General features: G+C 53.8%; 1 protein-coding gene across 1 annotated transcript in view; it reads right to left on the bottom strand.

Annotated features, from left to right (window-relative positions):
• Positions 1–12,087: 12,087 nt before the first annotated feature.
• FAM83F (family with sequence similarity 83 member F) overlaps positions 12,088–19,930 on the bottom strand; it is a 33,446-nt gene continuing 25,603 nt past the window's right edge. The window contains exons 4-5 of the mRNA XM_043562668.1: positions 19,050–19,744; positions 12,088–12,394 (exon numbers count right to left, since the gene is read on the bottom strand). Coding sequence (XP_043418603.1) covers positions 12,345–12,394; positions 19,050–19,744 — 745 coding nt within the window. The 3' untranslated portion in view covers positions 12,088–12,344. The remainder of the gene's footprint in view (positions 12,395–19,049; positions 19,745–19,930) is intronic.

Here is a 19,930-nt window from a genome sequence, read left to right as displayed (position 1 = left end):
TGCTCAACACTTAACAGACTTTCAGCAGAGGAAGACAAGGCATTTCACAAACATCAATTAAGATTAAATGGCAGGTATTCCTAGGGCAACTGCCAGCCAGCAGAAGGACAGAAGAAAGATCATGAGTCAAATTCTAACAAAGGTCCTAAGAACCTGATCCTTATAACTACATGCACATACCCCATACTAGCATTCCAGTATGGGGATTCTGAACCAGAAAACACAATGAATGAGAAATGTTCAGAGTCCAAAACCTTCCTTATCTTCATATTTGGTTCTTTGTAACTCTTTTAACCCTTAAACCAGGGGTTGGTTTTATAGTTAATTGTTGGACATATCTGTCTCCCCAACTCAGTTATAAGTTCCTTGAAAACAAATGGTTTCATCTTTTTTTTTTTTAAGTTTATTTATTTTGAGAGAGAGACAGAGCGCATAAGTGGGGGAGAGGCAGAGAGAGGGAGGGAGAGAATCCCAAGCAGGCTCCGTGCTGTCATTATGGAGCACAATGTGGGGCTCAAATGCACAGTGAGATCATGACCTGAGCCAAAACCAAGGGTCAGACGCTTACCTGACTGAGCCCCCCAGGTGCCCCTCTTTTTCATCTTTGTATCCCTTAGATGGTTCTGATTATAAAAGGTCCCCAAACAAATAATTATTCAGTAAATGTATACTGTGTCTGTGGGCACTTTCCTAAGGTACAAGGGCTACACAGATGAATAAAATACCTCTGCCTTCAGGGACTGCAAATCTGGTGGGGGTGGCCAAAATGTAAACAGATCATCACAGTGCAGGTGGCTTGGAAGAACATGGGAGGGACATGGGACTCAAGCTTGGCGGGGCAGAGCTGGCTTCCTGGAAAAAGTGACATCTACGAGGAGAACTGAAGGATGAAATGCGGTTAGCTAGCCAAGGGGCTGATGATATGTAGTGATCTGCAACGTTTGCTCTCTGCGGGCAGGGAGCAGGAGACGAATATCCAGGAATGGTCGAAGTCTGGTCTCCCCGTAACCTTGATTTTTGAGGGCCTTCAGCTGTCTATCCCCTCCACCTCCTTGTACTTTCCCCCGCCCCCCGGAGAAAGCAGAAAGCTGGAAACCCTGTCATATTTGCCCACTTGAGGAAAGGAAAGTGATTTCCAAGTAAGATTGCTGTTTTTCTGATCACAAAGGTAACACTGAGTAAAAGATCTCAGACAGTATAGAAAGTTTTAAAGTAGAAGAGAGAAGCTCTCTCAAATCCCTACAAGAGCCAACTCCTTTTAAAAAGAGTATCTTCCCAGATTCTTCTGGATAGACTCACACATGGATTTCTTCTTCCAACAAACAGCGGAGTGTGGTTTAACCTGAGATCTTATTGCTCAGAACTGCAACTTTGGGTGGGGCCCATCCTCACTTTCTATACTTATGGGAAGGAGGCCAATAAATCAACCAAATATTTATTGTGGAGGATGATGGTTTCAAATTCCTGTTGCAGCAAATGACAAATTACCACCTGTTATGGGACTTTGGGGCTTGCTCAGGCTAGTGTAAAGTCAGTGAGTTGGGGGGGAGGGTTCGCTATGTCCACGGCCCTGGGGTTTATGGGTATCCTTTGGTGGTTGTGGAGTCAATCCATGCCCTGAAAAGGCAGCCCAGGTCAGAGAACAGCATGCTAGAGTGCTCTCCTATGCTGTCTTTCTCATTTCTTCTCTGCATGCTACTCGGGGAAAATATTTTTTGTTTGTTTGTTCCAACTCACCCAGCTTTGAGAGTAAAAAAAAAACTTGTCAAGCCCTGCACAATTGTATTTAGGCCAAGTGCAGTATGTTCTTGGAGTGCTATACTATTCTTAGAGCTCTATATGTGGTATTCTATACAGCTGGCTTTTTGCTGGAAGGGAAGGCAGATTTAATGAGTGATAGCTGCCTTGGATGGCTACCAAAAGTGCTCTAAGCCATTCCAAGCAACAGGCCTTCCTTTTTTTCCCTTGAGAGATTGCTCTGTGATCCCTGAACACATTGCACTGGCCTGGACAAAATCCAATGCAACGGGAATTTCTGCGAACGATTCTGCAATGACCCACAAGCCTGGGGTGACATAGCCAGCTGGATCCGCTCCAGCTCCGATTTCTGTGGCACAGGAGAACTCCATCCACCCTCCTCACTGGCCTCTCATTGCTATGAGACGTTTGGAAGTGTTTGTAAAACATTCTCCGCTTCTCCAAACGTATAACCATGGGAAGATCCCTGTCAAGGAACCTACCAGACAGCTGGTAATGCTCTCTGGAGCGGTGGGTGTGGCCGGAGCCAAGGCCAAGAGCAGTGGGGAGGGGAATTTTCTAGAGGGTGCTGATTACAGAGGACATGCTCATAAGCATTTATTACATGTCTGGTAGCATTTATTGTGGACCAAAGCCCTTGCGACAGACGCTGTGCCACTTCTAAATCACCTCTCATTTCTTATGACCACACTTCCTGAAAAGCTCCTAGTGAAGCAGCGAGCACTGGGCTCCTGTTTGCTGGCCAACATTGGACCCACAGGAGGTTCACAAGAGAACCGGGAGAAGTGGCTGTTAACAACAGCTACCCTTCCATGAACACTTGCTTGCTGTGTGCCAGACGCGGTACTGAGGGCTTCATGTGGATCGTGGCAGTTAATCTTCACAGCAACCTTGGTTATCCCCATTTTCCAGATAGGGAAACTGAGGCACCGAAGGGCTGACTAATTTGCCCCAGGTCACCACAGGTAATAACCTCACAGCTGAAACCAGACAGTCTGACTCCAATGAGTAAGCTCCTTTCCTCGCTGCTGTGTTGCCCCTGAGACAACACGGCAGCCGGGGAGACAACCGGCCTCCAAAGGAACAGTTGCCCTCCTAGCCTTTATTATGTCAACTCCATGCTCGGCTGCCCTACAGACTCGGGGAAAGAGTCAGCTTCTTCCTGGTTAACTTTTTGCCTCTGGTGGTCCTTCTTCTGCCTCCTGGTTGTGAACCGGCTCTCCTCCCACCCTCTTCAAAGCGGCCTCCTCTCTTCCTGCCCCCTTTTTCTTCTATTTTCCTTTTCTCAGCTTCTTAAATAATGACCCGAGGCCATCACCACCGTGGCCCCTTCCTTCTTTAAAGCTGGCTTCGGGGCCCTAACTCTCTACCGACACTCCTTTCTCTAAGCTCATCTATGACCTCTTGTGGCCAAGATCCAAGAGACTTGCTCAGTTCTTGTTTCCATGGCTTCACCACTACGTTGTACTCAGAGAATCTTCTCTTGGCTTCCCAAAATAGCCAGCTTCCCTCCTACCTCTACAACTGTCCAGGCTCTTTTTCATACCACCTCTTTCTCTAAGCTCCTTCAAAGGAGTCTGTCTGCTCTGCTCTCCTTATGTTGCCTTCCGGGGGGCATGGGGGTGGGGGTGGGGAGCTGGGCCATTGTCCTGCCTTTACCTCTAGGACTGCAGATTTTCATCTCTGTCTCCAGCCTTCATTCTGCAGCCAGCTTGCTGCTCATCTTGTGCAAGTCACGTACACTGAGTGTCCATTTCTTGCCTTCTGAAATGGATATATTGAATCAGATTCGACTCTACAATAATGAGAAAGCCTGGAGTTTTTAAGCACATACCATGCCAGGCGGGACCGGCTACGTAATTTGTGGCCATACAAAATGGAAGGAGGGGGCTCCTTGTTCCAAAACTATTAAGAATTTCAAGACAGCAACAGCAGAACATTAAAGCAACACGGGACCCTTCAGCTTCTAAGTGTGGGGCCCTATGGGACTGTGGAGGTTGGCTGTCCGAGAAGCCAGCCCTAGTGCCAGTCACTATTCTAACAATTTTATATGTGTTAACTCAATCAGTCCTCATAACAACCTTCAGAGGTAGAATCAGATAAGGAAACTAAGGCAAAGAGAGGTTAAATAACTGTCCAAGATCATGTTTTTTCATCGGAGCTGAGAAAAATACCCGTTGGTCGCTGCTGTTGTGAGTCACACAGTAAAGGATGGTTTCCTTCCCTGAGACCCTAAACGGCCACGCCTGTCCCTTCCTCTGGGATTTTGCTGCCCTGGATGCCCCTCCCTCCTTCAGTACCAAGGTCTACACTTCCTTCAAAGCTCAGTTCCAGTCCCCTCTCCCCTCTAAGTGGCTTCTGGAGCAGAGAACTCAGGCAATCTCTCCTCCCCCAGAGTCTCTAGGTACCCTGTGTAGAGTCAGAGCCACCCCTAGCCTGGTCATGGGACTATTTATAGCCTTCGGAGCACTCACTTGCCCACTGCTTACGGTCTTAAGGCTCACTGATGACCAGTTCTACAAGGGTAGAGAGAAAACTTCTTTAAATCTCTCTGCTCAACCTTATAACAGCTTATGATAGCCTGTCTCACCCACCAGACTGGCAGGCCTTGAGGGCAAATACTATATCTGAATTTTCACTACATCTTTGATACTTCTAATTCTCTTGAAATAATTCTTTCTCCAAACCGCGGGGCGCCTGGGTGGCGCAGTCGGTTGAGCGTCCGACTTCAGCCAGGTCACGATCTCTCAGTCTGTGAGTTCGAGCCCCGCGTCAGGCTCTGGGCTGATGGCTCAGAGCCTGGAGCTTGTTTCCAATTCTGTGTCTCCCTCTCTCTCTGCCCCTCCTCCGTTCATGCTCTGTCTCTCTCTGTCCCCCCAAAAAATAAAATAAAACGTTGAAAAAAAAAGAAATAATTCTTTCTCAGCTCTGGACCTTTCCGTGGAATGCCCTACCTCATTCTTTCCTCTCCCATTCACTCACTCCTCAGGTATTGGCTTAGAGATCACTTCCTCCCCTAGGAAGCCTTTCCTGACCTCCACCCATGGATTAAGTGCCTCCTTTAGGCTTCCGCACCACCCTCCCATTCTTCTCCATTATAATGCTCTCCTCCCTGTGTCCATCTTCCCAATGAGGTTACGAACACCTTGAGGGCAGAGACCAGGTCTGTCTTATTACATTGCCTTGTCATGCTAAGTTTGTTTGAACAAATGAATGAAGAAAAGTAAATATTAAATACGTGTTGGTTAAAACTCCAGGCTCTGTTATGGCTCTCAGCACAGGGCTGGGCACCTGATGGATGTTTATGTAAACTTACCAAATGGGTGAAAACCAACAACTCCAGAATTTCCGTGAAGAAGTAGGCTTGGTGGTAGCAATCTGGTTAAAGCAGCAATCTGGATGGTTCCTCTTTTTTTTTTTAAATTTTTTTTTTAACGTTTATTCATTTTTGAGAGACAGAGACAGAGCGTTAGCAGGGGAGGGACACAGAGAGAGGGAGACACAGAATCTGAAGCAGCCTCCAGCTCAGAGCTGTCAGCGCAGAGCCTGACTCTGGGTGTGAACTCACGAACTATGAGATCATGACCTGAGCTGTAGTCGGATGCCCAACCAACTGAGCCACCCAGGCACCCCTGGATGGTTCCTCTTGACAGAATAATGATAAAGGATCCCAGCTGTGACAGTGGGGAGTTAGCGTTAGGCAGAAAAGTGTCCTGGGTCAGGGGTTGGCAAACAAGGGCTTGCCAGCCAAATCCAGCCACTGCCTGTGTTTGCATAGCCCACGAGCTAAGAATGATTTTTATATTTTTAAGTGATTGGAAAAATTAAAAGAATATTTTGTGACACATGAAAATCATATGAAATCCAAATTTCAGGGTCTAGAAAGTTTCATTGGAACATAGCCACGCCCACTCATTTACATACCAGCTGTGGTTGCTTTAGTGTTACAACAGCGGTGGATACCACATGTCCACGAAGTCTAGAATGTTTACTATCTGGCCATTTACAGAAAAAGTTTGCCCTCCCCCCCCATCTTACTTTTACCCCGAGGAGGAAAAGAAATGTGCTGCCCGCTGGCCACAAGGTGTCAGCATCTCACCACGGTGCTTTCAGACACATGGGCTCCTCTAAGGAACCACAGCCAGGACTACTGGTTCTGGGCCTCAGGCCCTCCCCTGCCCTTGAGCAACTCCCAGTCCCCCTGGGGAGCCAGCCTGGATGTAGTTGCAGAGGACTTGGCGTAAAGGCTGGAAGAAAGTTAGGGAGGATCTGGAGCCCATAGGGTATAGGACTGGCTTGGGAAGTCCAGTGGCTTGATACAGGTTGGCAGGCTTTTCTGGATGTGCTGTTTTTTTATTTGGGGGTTCTTTTTTGGTTTGGGTTTAATCTGTATTCTATAAATGAAGGAACAAACTGATATTGTTTATTTTATCCAAAACTATCAAGAATAGTTGTGGGACTTTTTCACAACCACATAAGACTGTGGCCCTCTTCCAAGCCTGGAAACAACAAACCCACGGCGATGGGGTGGGGGTGGGTATGCACCGGGGAACATGGGGCCCTGCCAAGCAAAGTTGCTCACAAACAGCATCTCTGGCAGGGTTTCTCCACGTTTCTTTCAAAACCTGGGCCTTGAGGGACACCTGCGTGGCTCGGTTGGTTAAGCGTCCACCTTCAGCTCGGGTCATGATCTTGCGGTTTGTGAGTTCGAGCCCTGCGTTGGGCTCTGTGCTGACAGCTCAGAGTCTGGAGCCTGCTTTGGATTCTGTGTCCCCTTCTCTCTCTGAGCTCACGCTCTGTGTCTCTCTCTATTTCTGTCTCTCAAAAATAAACACACACAAAAAAACCCCCAAAAACCCAACCCTCAGCCTTGAAACTTCTTCCAGTTGACGGGAATTTAGCCCTGTGCCAACCACTCAATGCGAAAGCAGGCAGAGAATCCAGGAGAGAATGTCCTAAGAGGGAAACGATAAATCCCTCACCAGAACACACCGCCAGAAGCATGAGCTGGTAACTAAGCTTCCCTGAATGTTAGCCTGTGCTAAGTGCTTTGCTCCCCTCGGCCTCTGGAAAGTGGCACCAAGATTATTCCCATTTTACACATAAGGAAACCGAAGTTCCAGGTGGGAGGCAGTTTGCCGGGTCATTTAGCTAGCACGTGGCAGGGTGGGGAATCCAGCGCCAAACTGTCCATCCTGAGGACTATCCTCTGGCCACCATATGCCTCAGCCAAGGTCAAAGCAAACGGCATGCCCCAAAAACACAAGCTCTACCAGGGCCTTCCTTGCCCACCCTTCATCCTCAGGCCTATCTCACAGTCAATTGAAGGAACGAATGAATAAAGTCTTCCAAGTGCTGCAGTGAAGTGCCTCTCCTTGTCCAATCACCTAACTTCCAAGGCCTTCCAGAAAGAGATGAGCCAGCTCTTCCAGCTGCACTCAGGAAATATGAATCACAGGCCTGGTTCTGGGTTCTTAGCACAGGATGGCATGCGCTTCTCCCTTGCTTGTGCTCAGTGGACCGTGGCCACTGCAGGCACGCTGCCTCTTCTTGCGTTTTCCTCCTTCCTTCCTCTGGACTCCCCATGCTCTTGCTGGTTTCTGTGGCAGGTCCTAGCTGGTCTCCTGTGACGTGGATGTCTGTTCCTGGAGTTGCTTTGTAGTGGCTGCAGACAATACCTAACTTCTAGCCACTTTACTGGATGAAAACTTGTCTCCAACTGGCTGTCACTTGGAGAAGCCGCGTGCAGTAACATTGCTCTAGATGGGTCCACATAACCAGATTCTAGCCCTACCCATGACTTATTGGGTGGCTCGACAAATTTCTTCACCTCAAGGCCCTCACCTCCTCGTCCCGTCTTTGTGTTAGCAATTTGAAAGGAAGCGTGCCGTCACCCCTGAGCCACCAGAGGGGCCTGGAGACGCGGCCCACCCAGTCTGGAGCAACTGGGAGAGGAAGACTGTCCACTGAGGACACATGCTGAAAGGAGAAGTCTTTCCTGAGGAAAAGATTTGTTTTCCACAGGAGAGTTTTTGTGTTAGCAGGGGGAGGGGCAGAGAGGGAAGGAGATACAGAATCAGAAGCAGGCTCCAGGCCCTGAGCTGTCAGCCCAGAGCCGGACGTGGGGCTCGAACCCACGAACCGTGAGATCACGACCTGGGTCAAAGTTGGGCGCTTAACCGACTGAGCCACCCAGGCGCCCCATGAAAGACGTAGCAGTTCCCAGGAAATTAGGTAGCAGAGAGCAGAATCCTGTTTGGCCTCCATGCACGGTCTCAGAATGTCGGGAACAAGACTGAAAGGGTCATGATCAATTCTGGAGCCTCTGACACCACCCATGTTGATTAGCCTGGCTTATTATCTGTATCAAGTGGCTGTCAAGGTTTCAATCATTTAACAATGAAGTAGATACTGTGGCTACAACAGTGACCCAGACAGATGGACAGAACTACAACTACAACTACCACTTCTGGGTAGGCACCCCAAGGACAGAACGCGTACCTATCAGCTGCTGGCTGATCACTCACGCGTACACCTGCCGGCTTTCGGCCTTCTCTGGGGTGCATATGCTTTCAACCTCGGTCCGGCTCCGCTTGCTAAGCCTGGGGTGCTTGTGCTGCACCAAACCTCCTGCCACTGGAACAGCCGTGTGGACGATTACAGTGACAGCTGCCGGGCCCTCTGGGCAGGGAGGAACGACTGTGGCACACAGCCAGGTGATAAACTACACCCACCGTGCATGGCAGGGCTTGTTTGCTGCTAAGGGGGCTTCGCTGTTGTTTACTTGTGACGCTCCAGGTAAGCAGTTCCCACCTGGCCCGACTTGGAGAGCGTGGAAGTTTCTCTGCTGTCGGCCCTGGCTGTCTTTTGGGGGTGAGAACACTGTTGGGCAAGCACACGGGAACGTCCAATGGTGCTTTTCCATGTAGGACTTGACTGACGCTAAAGGGAGGGGAACGGATTGGGAGGAAACGTTAACGGGGTGCTCTGTGGAGTGAGGCAGATGTGCGCACATAAGCACACCTGTTCCAGGGAGCACAAGGCAGTGAGGAGCTAAGCAAGGTAACGGGAACAAAGATAGAAGATACACGTCGGTCACAGAGAGGAAAGTCTTTGGCAAATGAACCCACCTCTCTGGGCCAGGGCGTTCTGGCAAACAAAGGCAACTGCTTCATAGGGGCATGCACACGAAAGCACGTCAGAGAAGCAGCCCGTTGGGCATTAAGGCTACACAGAGCAGTCTTTCTCAACTGGGTGACTTCACCTCCTGGGGACAGTTGGCAACGTCCGGACACATTCTTAGTTGCCTCATGAGGAGAGGTGCTACTGGCATTTAGTACGTAGAAGCCAGGGGTGCTGTAAACGTCCTGCAATGTGTCATTCTCCCAATGGAGAATTTTGTGGCTCTAAAGTGTCCCCAGTGTTGAAGGTGAGAAGCCCCGAGCTAGAGGAGCAGGCTTAGATCTGCATTTTAGGTGACATGGCAATCCCATGTACCTCCTCATCTGAAAAATGGGAATAAGGCCCGGGCTGCTCATCACACGACTTTGGGAAGCTCAAGCCCCAAATGCCCAGGAAAAAGTTTTTGCAACAGTTTTGCAAGAGCTCTTTCCTGAGCTCTTCTTAGTTTGAAGCCTGCAGGTGACTGAAGCATCTGGCACAGTCACTGGCATATAGTAGGGGCTCAGTAAATTAAAAAGAAAATCATCATAGAAAAAAAAAAAGGCCCACTTCCCCTCTCTGGACTGTTTTCTCCACTTTCAAGGGCACCTTTTTTGCCTCTTCTATTAAGTTCTACACAGGCAGAGGTAGTGTTGTTAGGAGAGGCTGTGTTGAAAGCACCCTTGAATGACCAGGGATAGGACTAACCATCTCCAGGGGACACATGGCACAGGAGACTGGGAAGTTTTGCCGACTCTCAAGGGGGAGCCTTCAGCCCTGCGCAGGGGTCCTGTACTCCCCGCTCCCACGTGGCAGGATCCAGGTGGCAGCCACCCCAGGGTCTCGGCCCTCAGCTGCCTCTGCTCATCAGAGGTCAGCGTGCCCAAGGAGCTGTGTCAGTTGTTGGCACTCAGCCTACGGAAACTGGACGCAGAGTGGGCAACTTGGTGGTGGTGGGGGGGGGGTGTGGGAGGGCCCCATACTGAGAGTCCTGCTTCATCCCTGCCCCTCCCGGAGGCCTTCCCACTGTGAATGCTGCAGCGTGGGTACCAAGGGCACGATCCACCCTTGAACTTATCATCCATCTGAGAATGCCAGATGTATCCTCGAGATGTGAGGAGAGAGGGAGAATACGTCGCCAAGTGTGTGCAACTGCTGGAGCAGACGGCAGATGTACTAAAAGCCAGAAGCCCAGAGGCAGAACGGAGAGTGGGCCGGGCCTGGGCAGAGGAGCGAACACCAGTAGCCTCATTTTAGTGCTTCAAGATCCCCAGCAATCTTTGGACTGCTGTCTCGTTCCAAGGCCCTCACAGCCGGAGGGGCTCAGAGGCCATCTTGTCCAAACCTCCGAAGGGGAGGAGGAGACAGGCCGTGGTGGAGGCAGGTGTCCCGCCTCAGCCGCCAGCCCTCCGCCCACTATACGGTGGTGCTTCCTCAGGCTCTCCCACCTCCGTGCCTATGAAGAAAGTGAGAAGATCCCGTCTTGGCACGTGGGGAAACTGAGGCAGAAAGGGCAGGCCGGGCTCGAGGCTGCAGTGAGTGGGAGCTTCCAGTGTGGATCCTCCCACATGTCAGGCCTGGGAAAGAACAGGGCCCACTTTGGGTCAGGAGAGGGGAAGGGGTGCCGTAGGCCAGCTTCTCTTGTGGGGGGCTGGGCACAGACAGGAAGCCCTTGGGAAGAGCCCTTAGGAGCTGGTCCCTTCCCCGGGCCTCCTGCCTTGTCCCCAGAGGCGTCTACTCTCCCCACCAAGGGCGATCCTGTCCCCCTACCACCACCCTCCACTCCCCCGGTTTCCTCTCTCCCTTCCTTCCCCTCCAGAACAAGCACGTGCCACATTGCCAGCACTTCCCAGGAAGTGTTTAATCCTCATAGAAGCTCAGGGAGGTGGGTTGGGGATCCCCTGCCCCCCCACCCAACACCCTAGAAGCTAGCCTCAAGATAGAGAGGAGCCCCTGGGAACCAGGCTCACCTTTCCTTTCCTTGTTCCCTCCCCTCCTACCACAAGAGGCCAGGTTCTCCAACAACTGCACTGGGCCATCTCACCTCCTGCTTTGCTTCAGTGCCCCCAGTGTCCTCCCTCAAGCAAGCATCTGGGCTCCTCCCCCAGGTGCTGCTGGTGCCCCAGGGTTTTTGCAGAAGGAAAGACACAAAGCAAGAGTTTGGTTCAGAAGAGGCTGAAAGAGGCCACCTGGGGGCGCTTCCACTGGGCGATGCGGGCCCCTCCGCCCCCCCTGTGGCTAGGGCCCCCCAGCAGTCGGCTCTCAGAGCCCGAAGTCTGGCGATTTCTCTGTTGTCCATTCCAGAAATCTCTCCTCAGACCCCATCAGTCACACAAGTGGGGAGGGGGCAATGTGCGACTTTAGGCTGCTGTCCCTGGCCAATGTTGTGGCAATGAGGGGAGGCTAAGGCTCCTAAATGCAGCCTGTCCTTTGGCAGGAGACGAAGGCCGGTCTTTGGCTGGACTGTAACTAGAGCAGGCACACTGGCTGGTGAAGGGGGCTGAGGGCTATCTCAGGGGTGGGGGAAAGGACAAATGCTCTTGTCTGCAGGGCTCAACCTCCCATACTGCTTGAGCCTCCCACTCCCAACCAAGCTCTCTCTCCCTGCCCTAGGCTGCAAGTCAAGGCACATTAAAGGGAAGCAGCAGCCCCAGCTAAAGGCACTAGAAGAACCCCCGTATGTGCTTGCAGCAGGCAATAGCCAAGGAGGTCTGGACCACTGGCGCGGAGACTGCTAAGACAGTGGGGAGGGAGGGGAAGGAGACTTCAGTACAAGAGCCCTCTGAATGGCAGAGTCAGCTCCTGGCACTGGCTGAGGAGAGGCCTTCCCCTCATTTCACTCTGGGTCTAGTACGGGAGCCTTGCAGGAACCAGGCTGGGAAGGTGACAGCGGCCGGTGCCCCGGCTGCCCTAGCTGCCCCTTCCACCCTGAGTTCAGAGACTTGGGGAAGACTGGCTCCCTGGCTCAGAGCCCCATCCTCTTCCCTCATATCCCACCAAGCCTCTTGGGGGACCAGAAGCACCAGGAAGCCCGGGGAAGGAGAAGTTAGGGGGCTGGGGCTGCCCTGGAGACCCTATCGCATTGGGCTCACCCCATCTGGGGACCTGCAGGGCAAGGCTGGCCCAGTGGAGGGAGGGGGTCTGGCATAAAGGAGAGCAGACATTAGCCAAGCTTCCACTTCATGTAAACAAGAAGGAGTGACCCCTGCCCGGCGGCGACAGTCTCACGGCGGTGGCGTGTGATTGTCTTGATGTGCTGCCGACTCTCACATCTGGGATTGAGGGTCCCTGAGGCCAGGATGGAGGCTGTTGGGCAGGAAGCAAGTAAGGGTCCGAAGTGCAAACTGGCGCAGGGTTTGACCTGTATTCTCCATAGGACAGGGCTGGGGCATCCACAGGTCCTGCCCACTGCTGGCCTGTGTGGCTCAGGAGATCACGCAATTGCTGGCCTTGGAAGGACTGGGATTCGTTTTGCCTGCAGAGACAAGGGACACAGGCGAAGGAGGACGTTAAGTGAAGCGCTCAGCAGACTCGCCTCCCACTCCTCTCCTGTGCACAGCTCAAGCCTCAAATTTAGGGGCTGGGGTCACTGTCTCCCTGCCAAGCTGCTGATCTGGAGTCAGTAGGGCCCCCCCCCCCCCCCCCCCCCCCCCCGGAAAGCAAAAGGAAAGGTTCTCCCGGTCTGGTCTGGTCGTCTCAGCTAGATTGTCACTGATTGGGATATCAAAGGGATCCGCCATCTCCTGACCTCAGCGGTGGGGGCGGGGGAAGGATCCAGAACCCTAATCCACAGCTACAGTCAATGACTTAAAAGTCTCTCCAAGAGGCAGTTTGCCAGAAGCTAATACTGTTTGCAGCCTCACAGCTTACAAAGCACAACCAGTCGTTCTCTCGGGTAATCCCGCCTGGGCGGCGGCACTTGGAGAAGGTAGCATTAGCCCTGCCTTACAGTGAGGGACAGGGGGCCACCAGCTCCCGGAGTCAGTCAGGGCCGGCAGCCGCCACAGCCCTCCACATCCAGCGTCAGCTCCTGCCACTGAGCAGGCGTCCCGGGAAGGGGCCACCAGGGTCAGCAGGCTGACTGAGAGCCAGGTACCGTGGCACAGACCACACGCTCAGAGGGGTGGTTTTGAGAACAGAGGATAAGGGAGCGCACTTCACCGAGGGGAAAGGGGGAGAGAACGCTGTTTTTCTCCTGGCCAGAGAAGCCCGTTTCTCCCAGCCCCCTTCCAGCCATTTTTGCTTCCTTTACGATCCCAAGCAGAGGCCCGAGGCTCCTTTGGCCGGATTTCTGCTGTGGGAGCTGCGGGGGAAGCAGGGAGCTGGGAGGCAGCCCTGGCCTCTGAGGTGGCCTCTGTCCTCAGGGGCGCTGGCTGTCTTCCTCCCAGGTGGGAGCTGCTGAGTTATTTCCTGCCGGTCCCTCTCTACACTGCAAGGGTCACCTCCCCTGCGTTCACACCACCTTCCCAGATCACTCCAGCTGTGAATTTAATTAAGGTGGCGGCTGCCTCCTCTCTGGGCCATTAGCAAGGGAGACACTGAACAGGTTCGACTGCAGCAAAGTCCCCCCTCCCCCCCCCCCCCCCTCGCTCCCAGGCGAACCACCACCTGGTCTGTGTGGACTGGACTCACTCCTCAGGACTTGCTACAGGTCCTGCCTGGCCTCCTTGGAGACCAAGCCTGAGGCGTTTAAGGCTTAGAGGAGGAGGGAGGGGAGCAGGACGACTGTGCCGTCCCCTCCCTGAGGGCTCCAAGGGTCAAGGAGCATGGGTCATCTTCCGAGCCGGGCCGCGTCTGATGCAGCTCTGCCCAAGTGATTACTGCTGCTGTCCCGCAGTCCCCTTGCTGCGGCAATGGACACAGCCATCCCGGCTTCCTCTCCGCAGTGGCTTGTTTTATGTGCTTGGCCTACTGAGCAGATGCTGAGTTCCTCCCCTGAGGCAGCAGCATTTTAGAGGCAGGTAAGTGGATCGATCCCTGCATCAGGAAGCAGGGGCAGGAGTGTGGCTTAGAGGAGCCTGCTTCCTAAGACTGAGCTCTGCCCCCGCTCCTGCCCTCCTGCTCAGAGAAGCCGGGAGCGGCAGGGGCGACAGCCCAAGTTTGCCTGGGTGTGCTTCCCACTCATTCCAGAAAGCTGACAGATGCCTGCAGAGGTTCTTTGGACACAGGATTCATTCGCATGCCTCGGACAGAGAAATTGGTTTGAGGGTGAATTCTCTGTGTTCCGTCATTCCTTCAGTGCCCATTGACTAAGAGCCCACCACGTGCAGGTGTTCGGCGAGACTGGGGAGAATCAGACCTGCTCAGCTTCACAGGGAAGAAAACATGAACGGCCATGGGCAGCCCAAAGGGAAGGTCAAACTTCAAAGGGAGATAACACTGTAGTAAGACTGAAAGTAGGTGTGGGGGAGGAGGAGGCACCTGGGGCACCAGCCAAGGACCCGTGGGCTCTACCTCCCTATGGGTTTCAGGACTTCATATTCCCCTTTTCTGGAAGATTCGTCTTCTGGATGTCCACGCAGCTGTCTCCCTCCCTTCATTCAAGTCTCTGTTCAAATACCCCTTTGTCCCTTTGTCCGAGAGGCCTTCCCAATGACCCTTTATGAAAGGGTCATTGCCCTCCTCTGCCCCTCTCTTTCTAGTACGGTATTCACTCCATAAGGGCAGGGACTTTGCTTGTTTCGTTCACTGTTGTACCAGGAACTTAGAGCAGTGCTTGGCACACAGCAGACATTGCGTAGATATGTACTTGTTGAGTAAAACGTATGACCAGGCAGCGGCAAGCTACTTAAAGGTTCAGACCAATACTAACAATAATAGCGGCATCAATAGATACTGACCGGGTGAGGTACATGCCCTCACTCACCTAGATGGTGATGAAAGCCCTGGCTAGGCCCAAGAGAACCTGGAGGGGCATAGGGATTATGGCATATGCCGGTGAGAATAAGGATGCTTGCCTCTTTTCCAGAACTGGGCAGGATCGGTTCCTCGAAGGATGCTCACCTGGCTCCCCTCACCTTGCTGTGTGGTTGGGGCCCTGGCTGGTAACCAAGCTTGGGTTTATCAAATCAGACCTTCAGCAACAGCTGGGGCATGACCCATGCGCCTCAAGAGTGACACTGAATTCTGAAACTCTCTCTTCATAAGACAGCTCTTGAGTAGACTTATCCTGGAACTGGAGGCCCACAGGCTCCTTATGGAGCTCGGAACCCCAGAAGCACTTTCCCACCCTTCTATCTTGGACAGGGGCCCAGATTTCCCAGAGAGATATCTGAGACCTCCAGCTCCTGGGGGCGACCCAGAAGAGCCTGAAGTCCCAAACCCAGGAGCCCAGCAGCCACAGCACTAGGAACCAGACCACATTGCCAGCTATGGTGGCTCCCCCATGCATGAATCACGGGAATCGAGGAGAGTTCTAGAAATGCAACTGTTGCTGCAGTCACCTCAGAGAACTATGGGAAAAGCATGGGCAAGAGGACTTTGGAGGTTGGTGACCTAGAGGCACTCTGGGCTGTAAATGGCCACTCTCTTCTTCCTCTCCACTGGTGGGATACCAGGGGGACAATCCATTGTGTAAGAAGCCTCTGGCCCCTTCCAAAACATCTTTAAAGATGTAGGGAAATGGCACTAACCCTAACTTTCCAGAGATAACCAGGATGCTTTGTGCAAGGCCCTGGGAGGCAAGAGATCACAATGCCCTTTCTCACTGCATGACCATGGACATAGAGGCTTGCCTCTCTGCACCTCCTGTCTGTGAAACGATGTCATCAGGCAGGATGGTTGTGAATTCTGTGTGAAGGCACTTAGCATGTATCCACCCAGCATCTGCTCAGGGAACGTCTGTGCCTTTCTTCCCTTAACCATGGTCAAGAGTGTTGGCCATTTCCCAATGATCTTCCTGGAGGGGCTGGGAGTGGCCCCAGGACATCACCTGGAACTTCTTCTCCTAGGCTGGTAGCCTCGTGAGAGCAGGGCTTTGTCCAAGTGTCATCATAATCTGCTGCTCTGGGGACTCCCCACATAGACCCAGGACACTTGTTTAAAATGCAGATTCCTGAGCCCAGGCCAGTGGTAGAGACTCCTATGTTGTCGTTGTTGTTGTTTTTGAGAGACAGACAGAGTATTAGTGGGGGAGGGACACAGAGAGAGGGAGACACAGAATCTGAAGAAGGCTCCAGGTGTGCTGAGCTGTCAGCACAGAGCCTGAAGTGGGGCTCGAACTTGTGAACCATGAAATCATGACCTGAGCCGAAGTTGGATTCTCAACCGACTGAGCCACCCAGGTACCCCTCCTCACTGGGTTTTAATAAGGCTCTCCAGTGAATGCTGCTCCCTGAGATTGGGATCTCTGCCCAGAGGGCCTGTCCCAAGCTCCTGGATGGACACTGGTGGCAGGCTTGGGAAAAGGTGCTAAGTGCATCCAGCACAGAAACAAGGTCTCAGCTGAGAGAAAAACCAGAAGGAAAAGGAGTTTAGCTTCCACCAGTAGAGGGCGCAATGAGCCTTTTCACCACGAGGCAAGGGGGTGGGGGCTGCAACCCCATGTACCCCCCCACCTGGATCCCCAGACCTAAAGGAAGGAATTTCCAAAGGTTCTCCCAAGGGCCACACTTGGGCTTGCAAACATTTGCATGCTGTTTGACAACTATATACTTCTTACCAAGCAATTTTACAGGCTGCCAGCACTTAGCTTTCTATTTTTCTCTTCCACCCACCCTGTCCATCAGCTCAGGCTCTCCCTTGACAAGAGGGTGGCAGGGAGAGAGCAGACAGTCAGAATCAGGAGCTCAAAGGGACCTCAGAAACCCTCCCTGGCTTAACTCTTCCTCTTCTCGAACAGGAAACCGCCCCAGGGAGGGGAAAGGATATGTCCAGCGTATGGGGAGCAAAGTACTGGGAGCTGAGATCCCACATTGATGTCTATTCTGATGATGTTCTGCATGTTCACTGTAGGAAAAGGATCCTTTCCTTAGATGAGGGCCCTAAGCTAAAGTGATTCCTTCCCAGGTGACGTTCCGAGAGTACAGAAATTACTAGTCCCAGCCTTGGGGGCCCCATGACGTCAGGAACACCACCCTCCGGCACACAGAGTCCTAGTGACTTAGCTTCTGCCTGAGACGAGGCACTAGGACAGTCCAGATGCAGCCAAACATTTGGGAGGCTGGAGGACAATAAAAGGGCCTTTGGGGAGAGGAGTCCGGCTTCTCGCCTCTGCCTTTGAGGGAAGCAAGCAGCAGGGAGAGGAAAGGTCTCATTGGCAACCTGAATTTCAGGCCCTTGGGAACTGGATACTCAGCCAGGTGGGCAGAGGCTGGGCTGCGTGAGGCCAGTCCGTATTTCTTCTGAAGGATAGAGAAGGACCAGTGTGATCCTCCGGGCATCCCTGGGGCCTTCCTGACCATGTGCCGTGTGTCGGGCACCCAGGAGAGGAGCTTCCCCAGGGTGCACTTGCACGTGCTCGGCTGGCTCCCGGGCACCACATGCAAACACTCAGAGGGCAGCAGCAGTGACCGTCCAAGTCTCCAAGCAGGGGAACTGGCTGCTGAGACTTAGGAAAGGCAGCAGGGAGGGACAAGGCAACGGGCCTTGCGTTTCTATGGAAACAGCACCTCAGGGTGAGGGGCTGAAGGGAGAGGAAGCTTCAGCTTCACTTCCAGCTTCACCTCCAGTTAGGACTTGGGAAATGGCCCTTTTGTGGCTGGGCTTGCCCCTCCTTCTCCCTTCCCTGCCAGGTGTTCACCATGGCAACCCTCCCTCTAAACAAGAGGTGCAAAGCAGCAAAGCATCTGGTGTTGGGGGCGCCAGGGAGCCCAGGAGGGAATGGGATGGGTGTGGGGGGGCAGCCACCCCTCCCTGACAGGACACGGGCCCTGGCCTGGGTTTGAGTCCTGGCCCCACTACCACTTACTGTGCCCTGGGACCACCTAATTCACCTGTCCGAGCTTCCGCCAGCCCCCTCTGTGGTTGTTGTGAGGGCCAAGTGAGAGAGAAAGCATCTAGCGAAGGGCCTGGCACATGCAGGTGCCCCATAAATGCTTCCCAGCCAAGCGGAAGTATGGCACTGGCGTTCCTGCTGTGCCCCAAATTTGTAGAGACTCCCGGGCCTGTCTTAACTTTAAGAACCACAGACTGAGTGTCAGTTTCTGTAGCAGGGCCGTGGAATCAGCAGAGGGGAAGATAGCTGTGACTCTTACGCTGAAGCCACAAACAGGTCAAAGCTGGGGGGGGCGGGGCACAGGAGTCCTGGAAGCACTCGGGCCGCCCAGGGCAAGGTCCCACCATCAGCTACCTGGCCAGGTGGGAGGCCAGGCTCACTGCTGCAGTGAGAAATCCCAGCCACAGGAGAAATCCCAACATGGAGCCCCCTTCGACTCAAAGACGCTGCCGTGAGAAAAGGTACCAGCAGCGGTCCCGGCTGTCACCACCAGCCTCTGGAAAGGCCATACCGGAGACTGCTCTGGAGAAAGATAAAGGCCCAGACCTCTAGGGGATCCCAGAGAGACACTGCCAGCAGGAACGATCTCTCCCAAATGTAAGCAGCATGGCAAACACCACTAATCAAATAAGCACAGGGAAGAACCAAGTCAAACTGTTTAAAACAGAAAGGAGGAAAGTGGGTCAGAGCATTGGTGGGGCACAGGGAGGGCAGGGTGTGTCTGCCCAGGTTGGATCGTGAGGACAGGTGATCTGGCAAGGAACACATTTTCGAGAACGAGTCCTAGACTCAGAGGCAGAGGTCAGGCGTGGGTCAGGCCACTCAGCTGCGTTGTGCCTGCTTCTTCCCTGACAGAGGAGAAAGTTGCCGAGCCTCCAGTACTAGAAACGCCGGCTCTCAGACTACTGCACGTGCGGCACTGCTCTGAGCACTTTGTCCTCAGAACGGCTGAGCGAGGCAGGTGCCCTCCCGGCTTTTAGACAAGAGGACGTGACCCCGGGCCCGTGGTGGTAGGCTCGCCATCACAAGGCAGAGAAAGGCCAGGGTCGGGTGGGAACTGAGGACCGTCTTGGCCTCAGAGCTCCTGCTCTCTGCATACAGCAAGCTGCCTTTCCGCAGATGGGAGGCACCGCTCCCGGACGAGGCCCAGAGGCCCGGGGAGCACCGGGCACAGGGCAGAGGGCAGAGGGCTCACCTGAGATGTCAGCGCTGGAGTCCTCGTTGGACTTCTTCCCCGGCACAAACTCCACTTCCGCAAAGGTCTCGGTGGAGAGGGAGCTGGCTGTGCCATTGGGTGCCGTGGGCCTCTTGGCCCGGCGACTGAAGAACCTGTTGCTAAAGCGCTTGCCCTCCTTGGCCGGAGTGGCCTCCCCGTTGGCGGCTTCTCCCTTGCCGTTTCGGACAAGCGCCTCGCGGGGTTTGGGCTTCAGGTCCATGTGCAGGTGGGAGATAGCCCTGCCGTCCTTCCGAATCAGCTCTCCAGAGGGAACGGGCTCCACGGGGGGCAGCACCTGCTCCAGCGTGACCAGGTCACTCAGGAAGTTCTCCAGGCGCCGGGCCGCCTCGCCGCCTCTGCTGCCCTCCTGCTGCCCCTCGGGGTCGCCCCCCGCATCCTGCTGCTGCCGGGCGGCCCAGCGCATCATCTCGCCCGGCGGATGGCGGCTGCCTACCACCAGGGCGTACTTGGGGTTGATCAGCTTGCGAGCCACGGTGGAGGAGTAGTTGGGGCTGAGCCTCCCGGCACCTCCCGCCAGGCTCAGCTCCTGGTACAAGTTCACCTCCTCAGAGATGGCATACAGCTCCCGGAACTCCAAGTCAAAGGGCTCCACGTTCTGCCCCGTCAGGAGGAGGAGAAGGTTCCTGTCCACGTAGGAGGAGCTCCAGGTGAACCTGGGAACGTGGGGACAGAAAAACACGACATGTAGGCCCAGCCCGTGGCCTCGCCCTGCCAGCAGTCCCTTGGCAGTCCCTCTCAATACCCCATTGCCCCTGCCCCAACCTGATCTACCGCTGAGGCCAGACGCCTTGCTGGCCGGTGGGAGACAGCTCCTGGCCTTCTCGCTGGGGTGCTTTCCC

Source organism: Prionailurus bengalensis, chromosome B4 (genome assembly GCF_016509475.1).
Source record: "Prionailurus bengalensis isolate Pbe53 chromosome B4, Fcat_Pben_1.1_paternal_pri, whole genome shotgun sequence".
Taxonomy (NCBI): domain Eukaryota; kingdom Metazoa; phylum Chordata; class Mammalia; order Carnivora; family Felidae; genus Prionailurus; species Prionailurus bengalensis.
The sequence above is the reverse complement of the archived record's forward strand: the minus strand, read 5'-3'. Positions and strand labels throughout refer to the sequence as shown.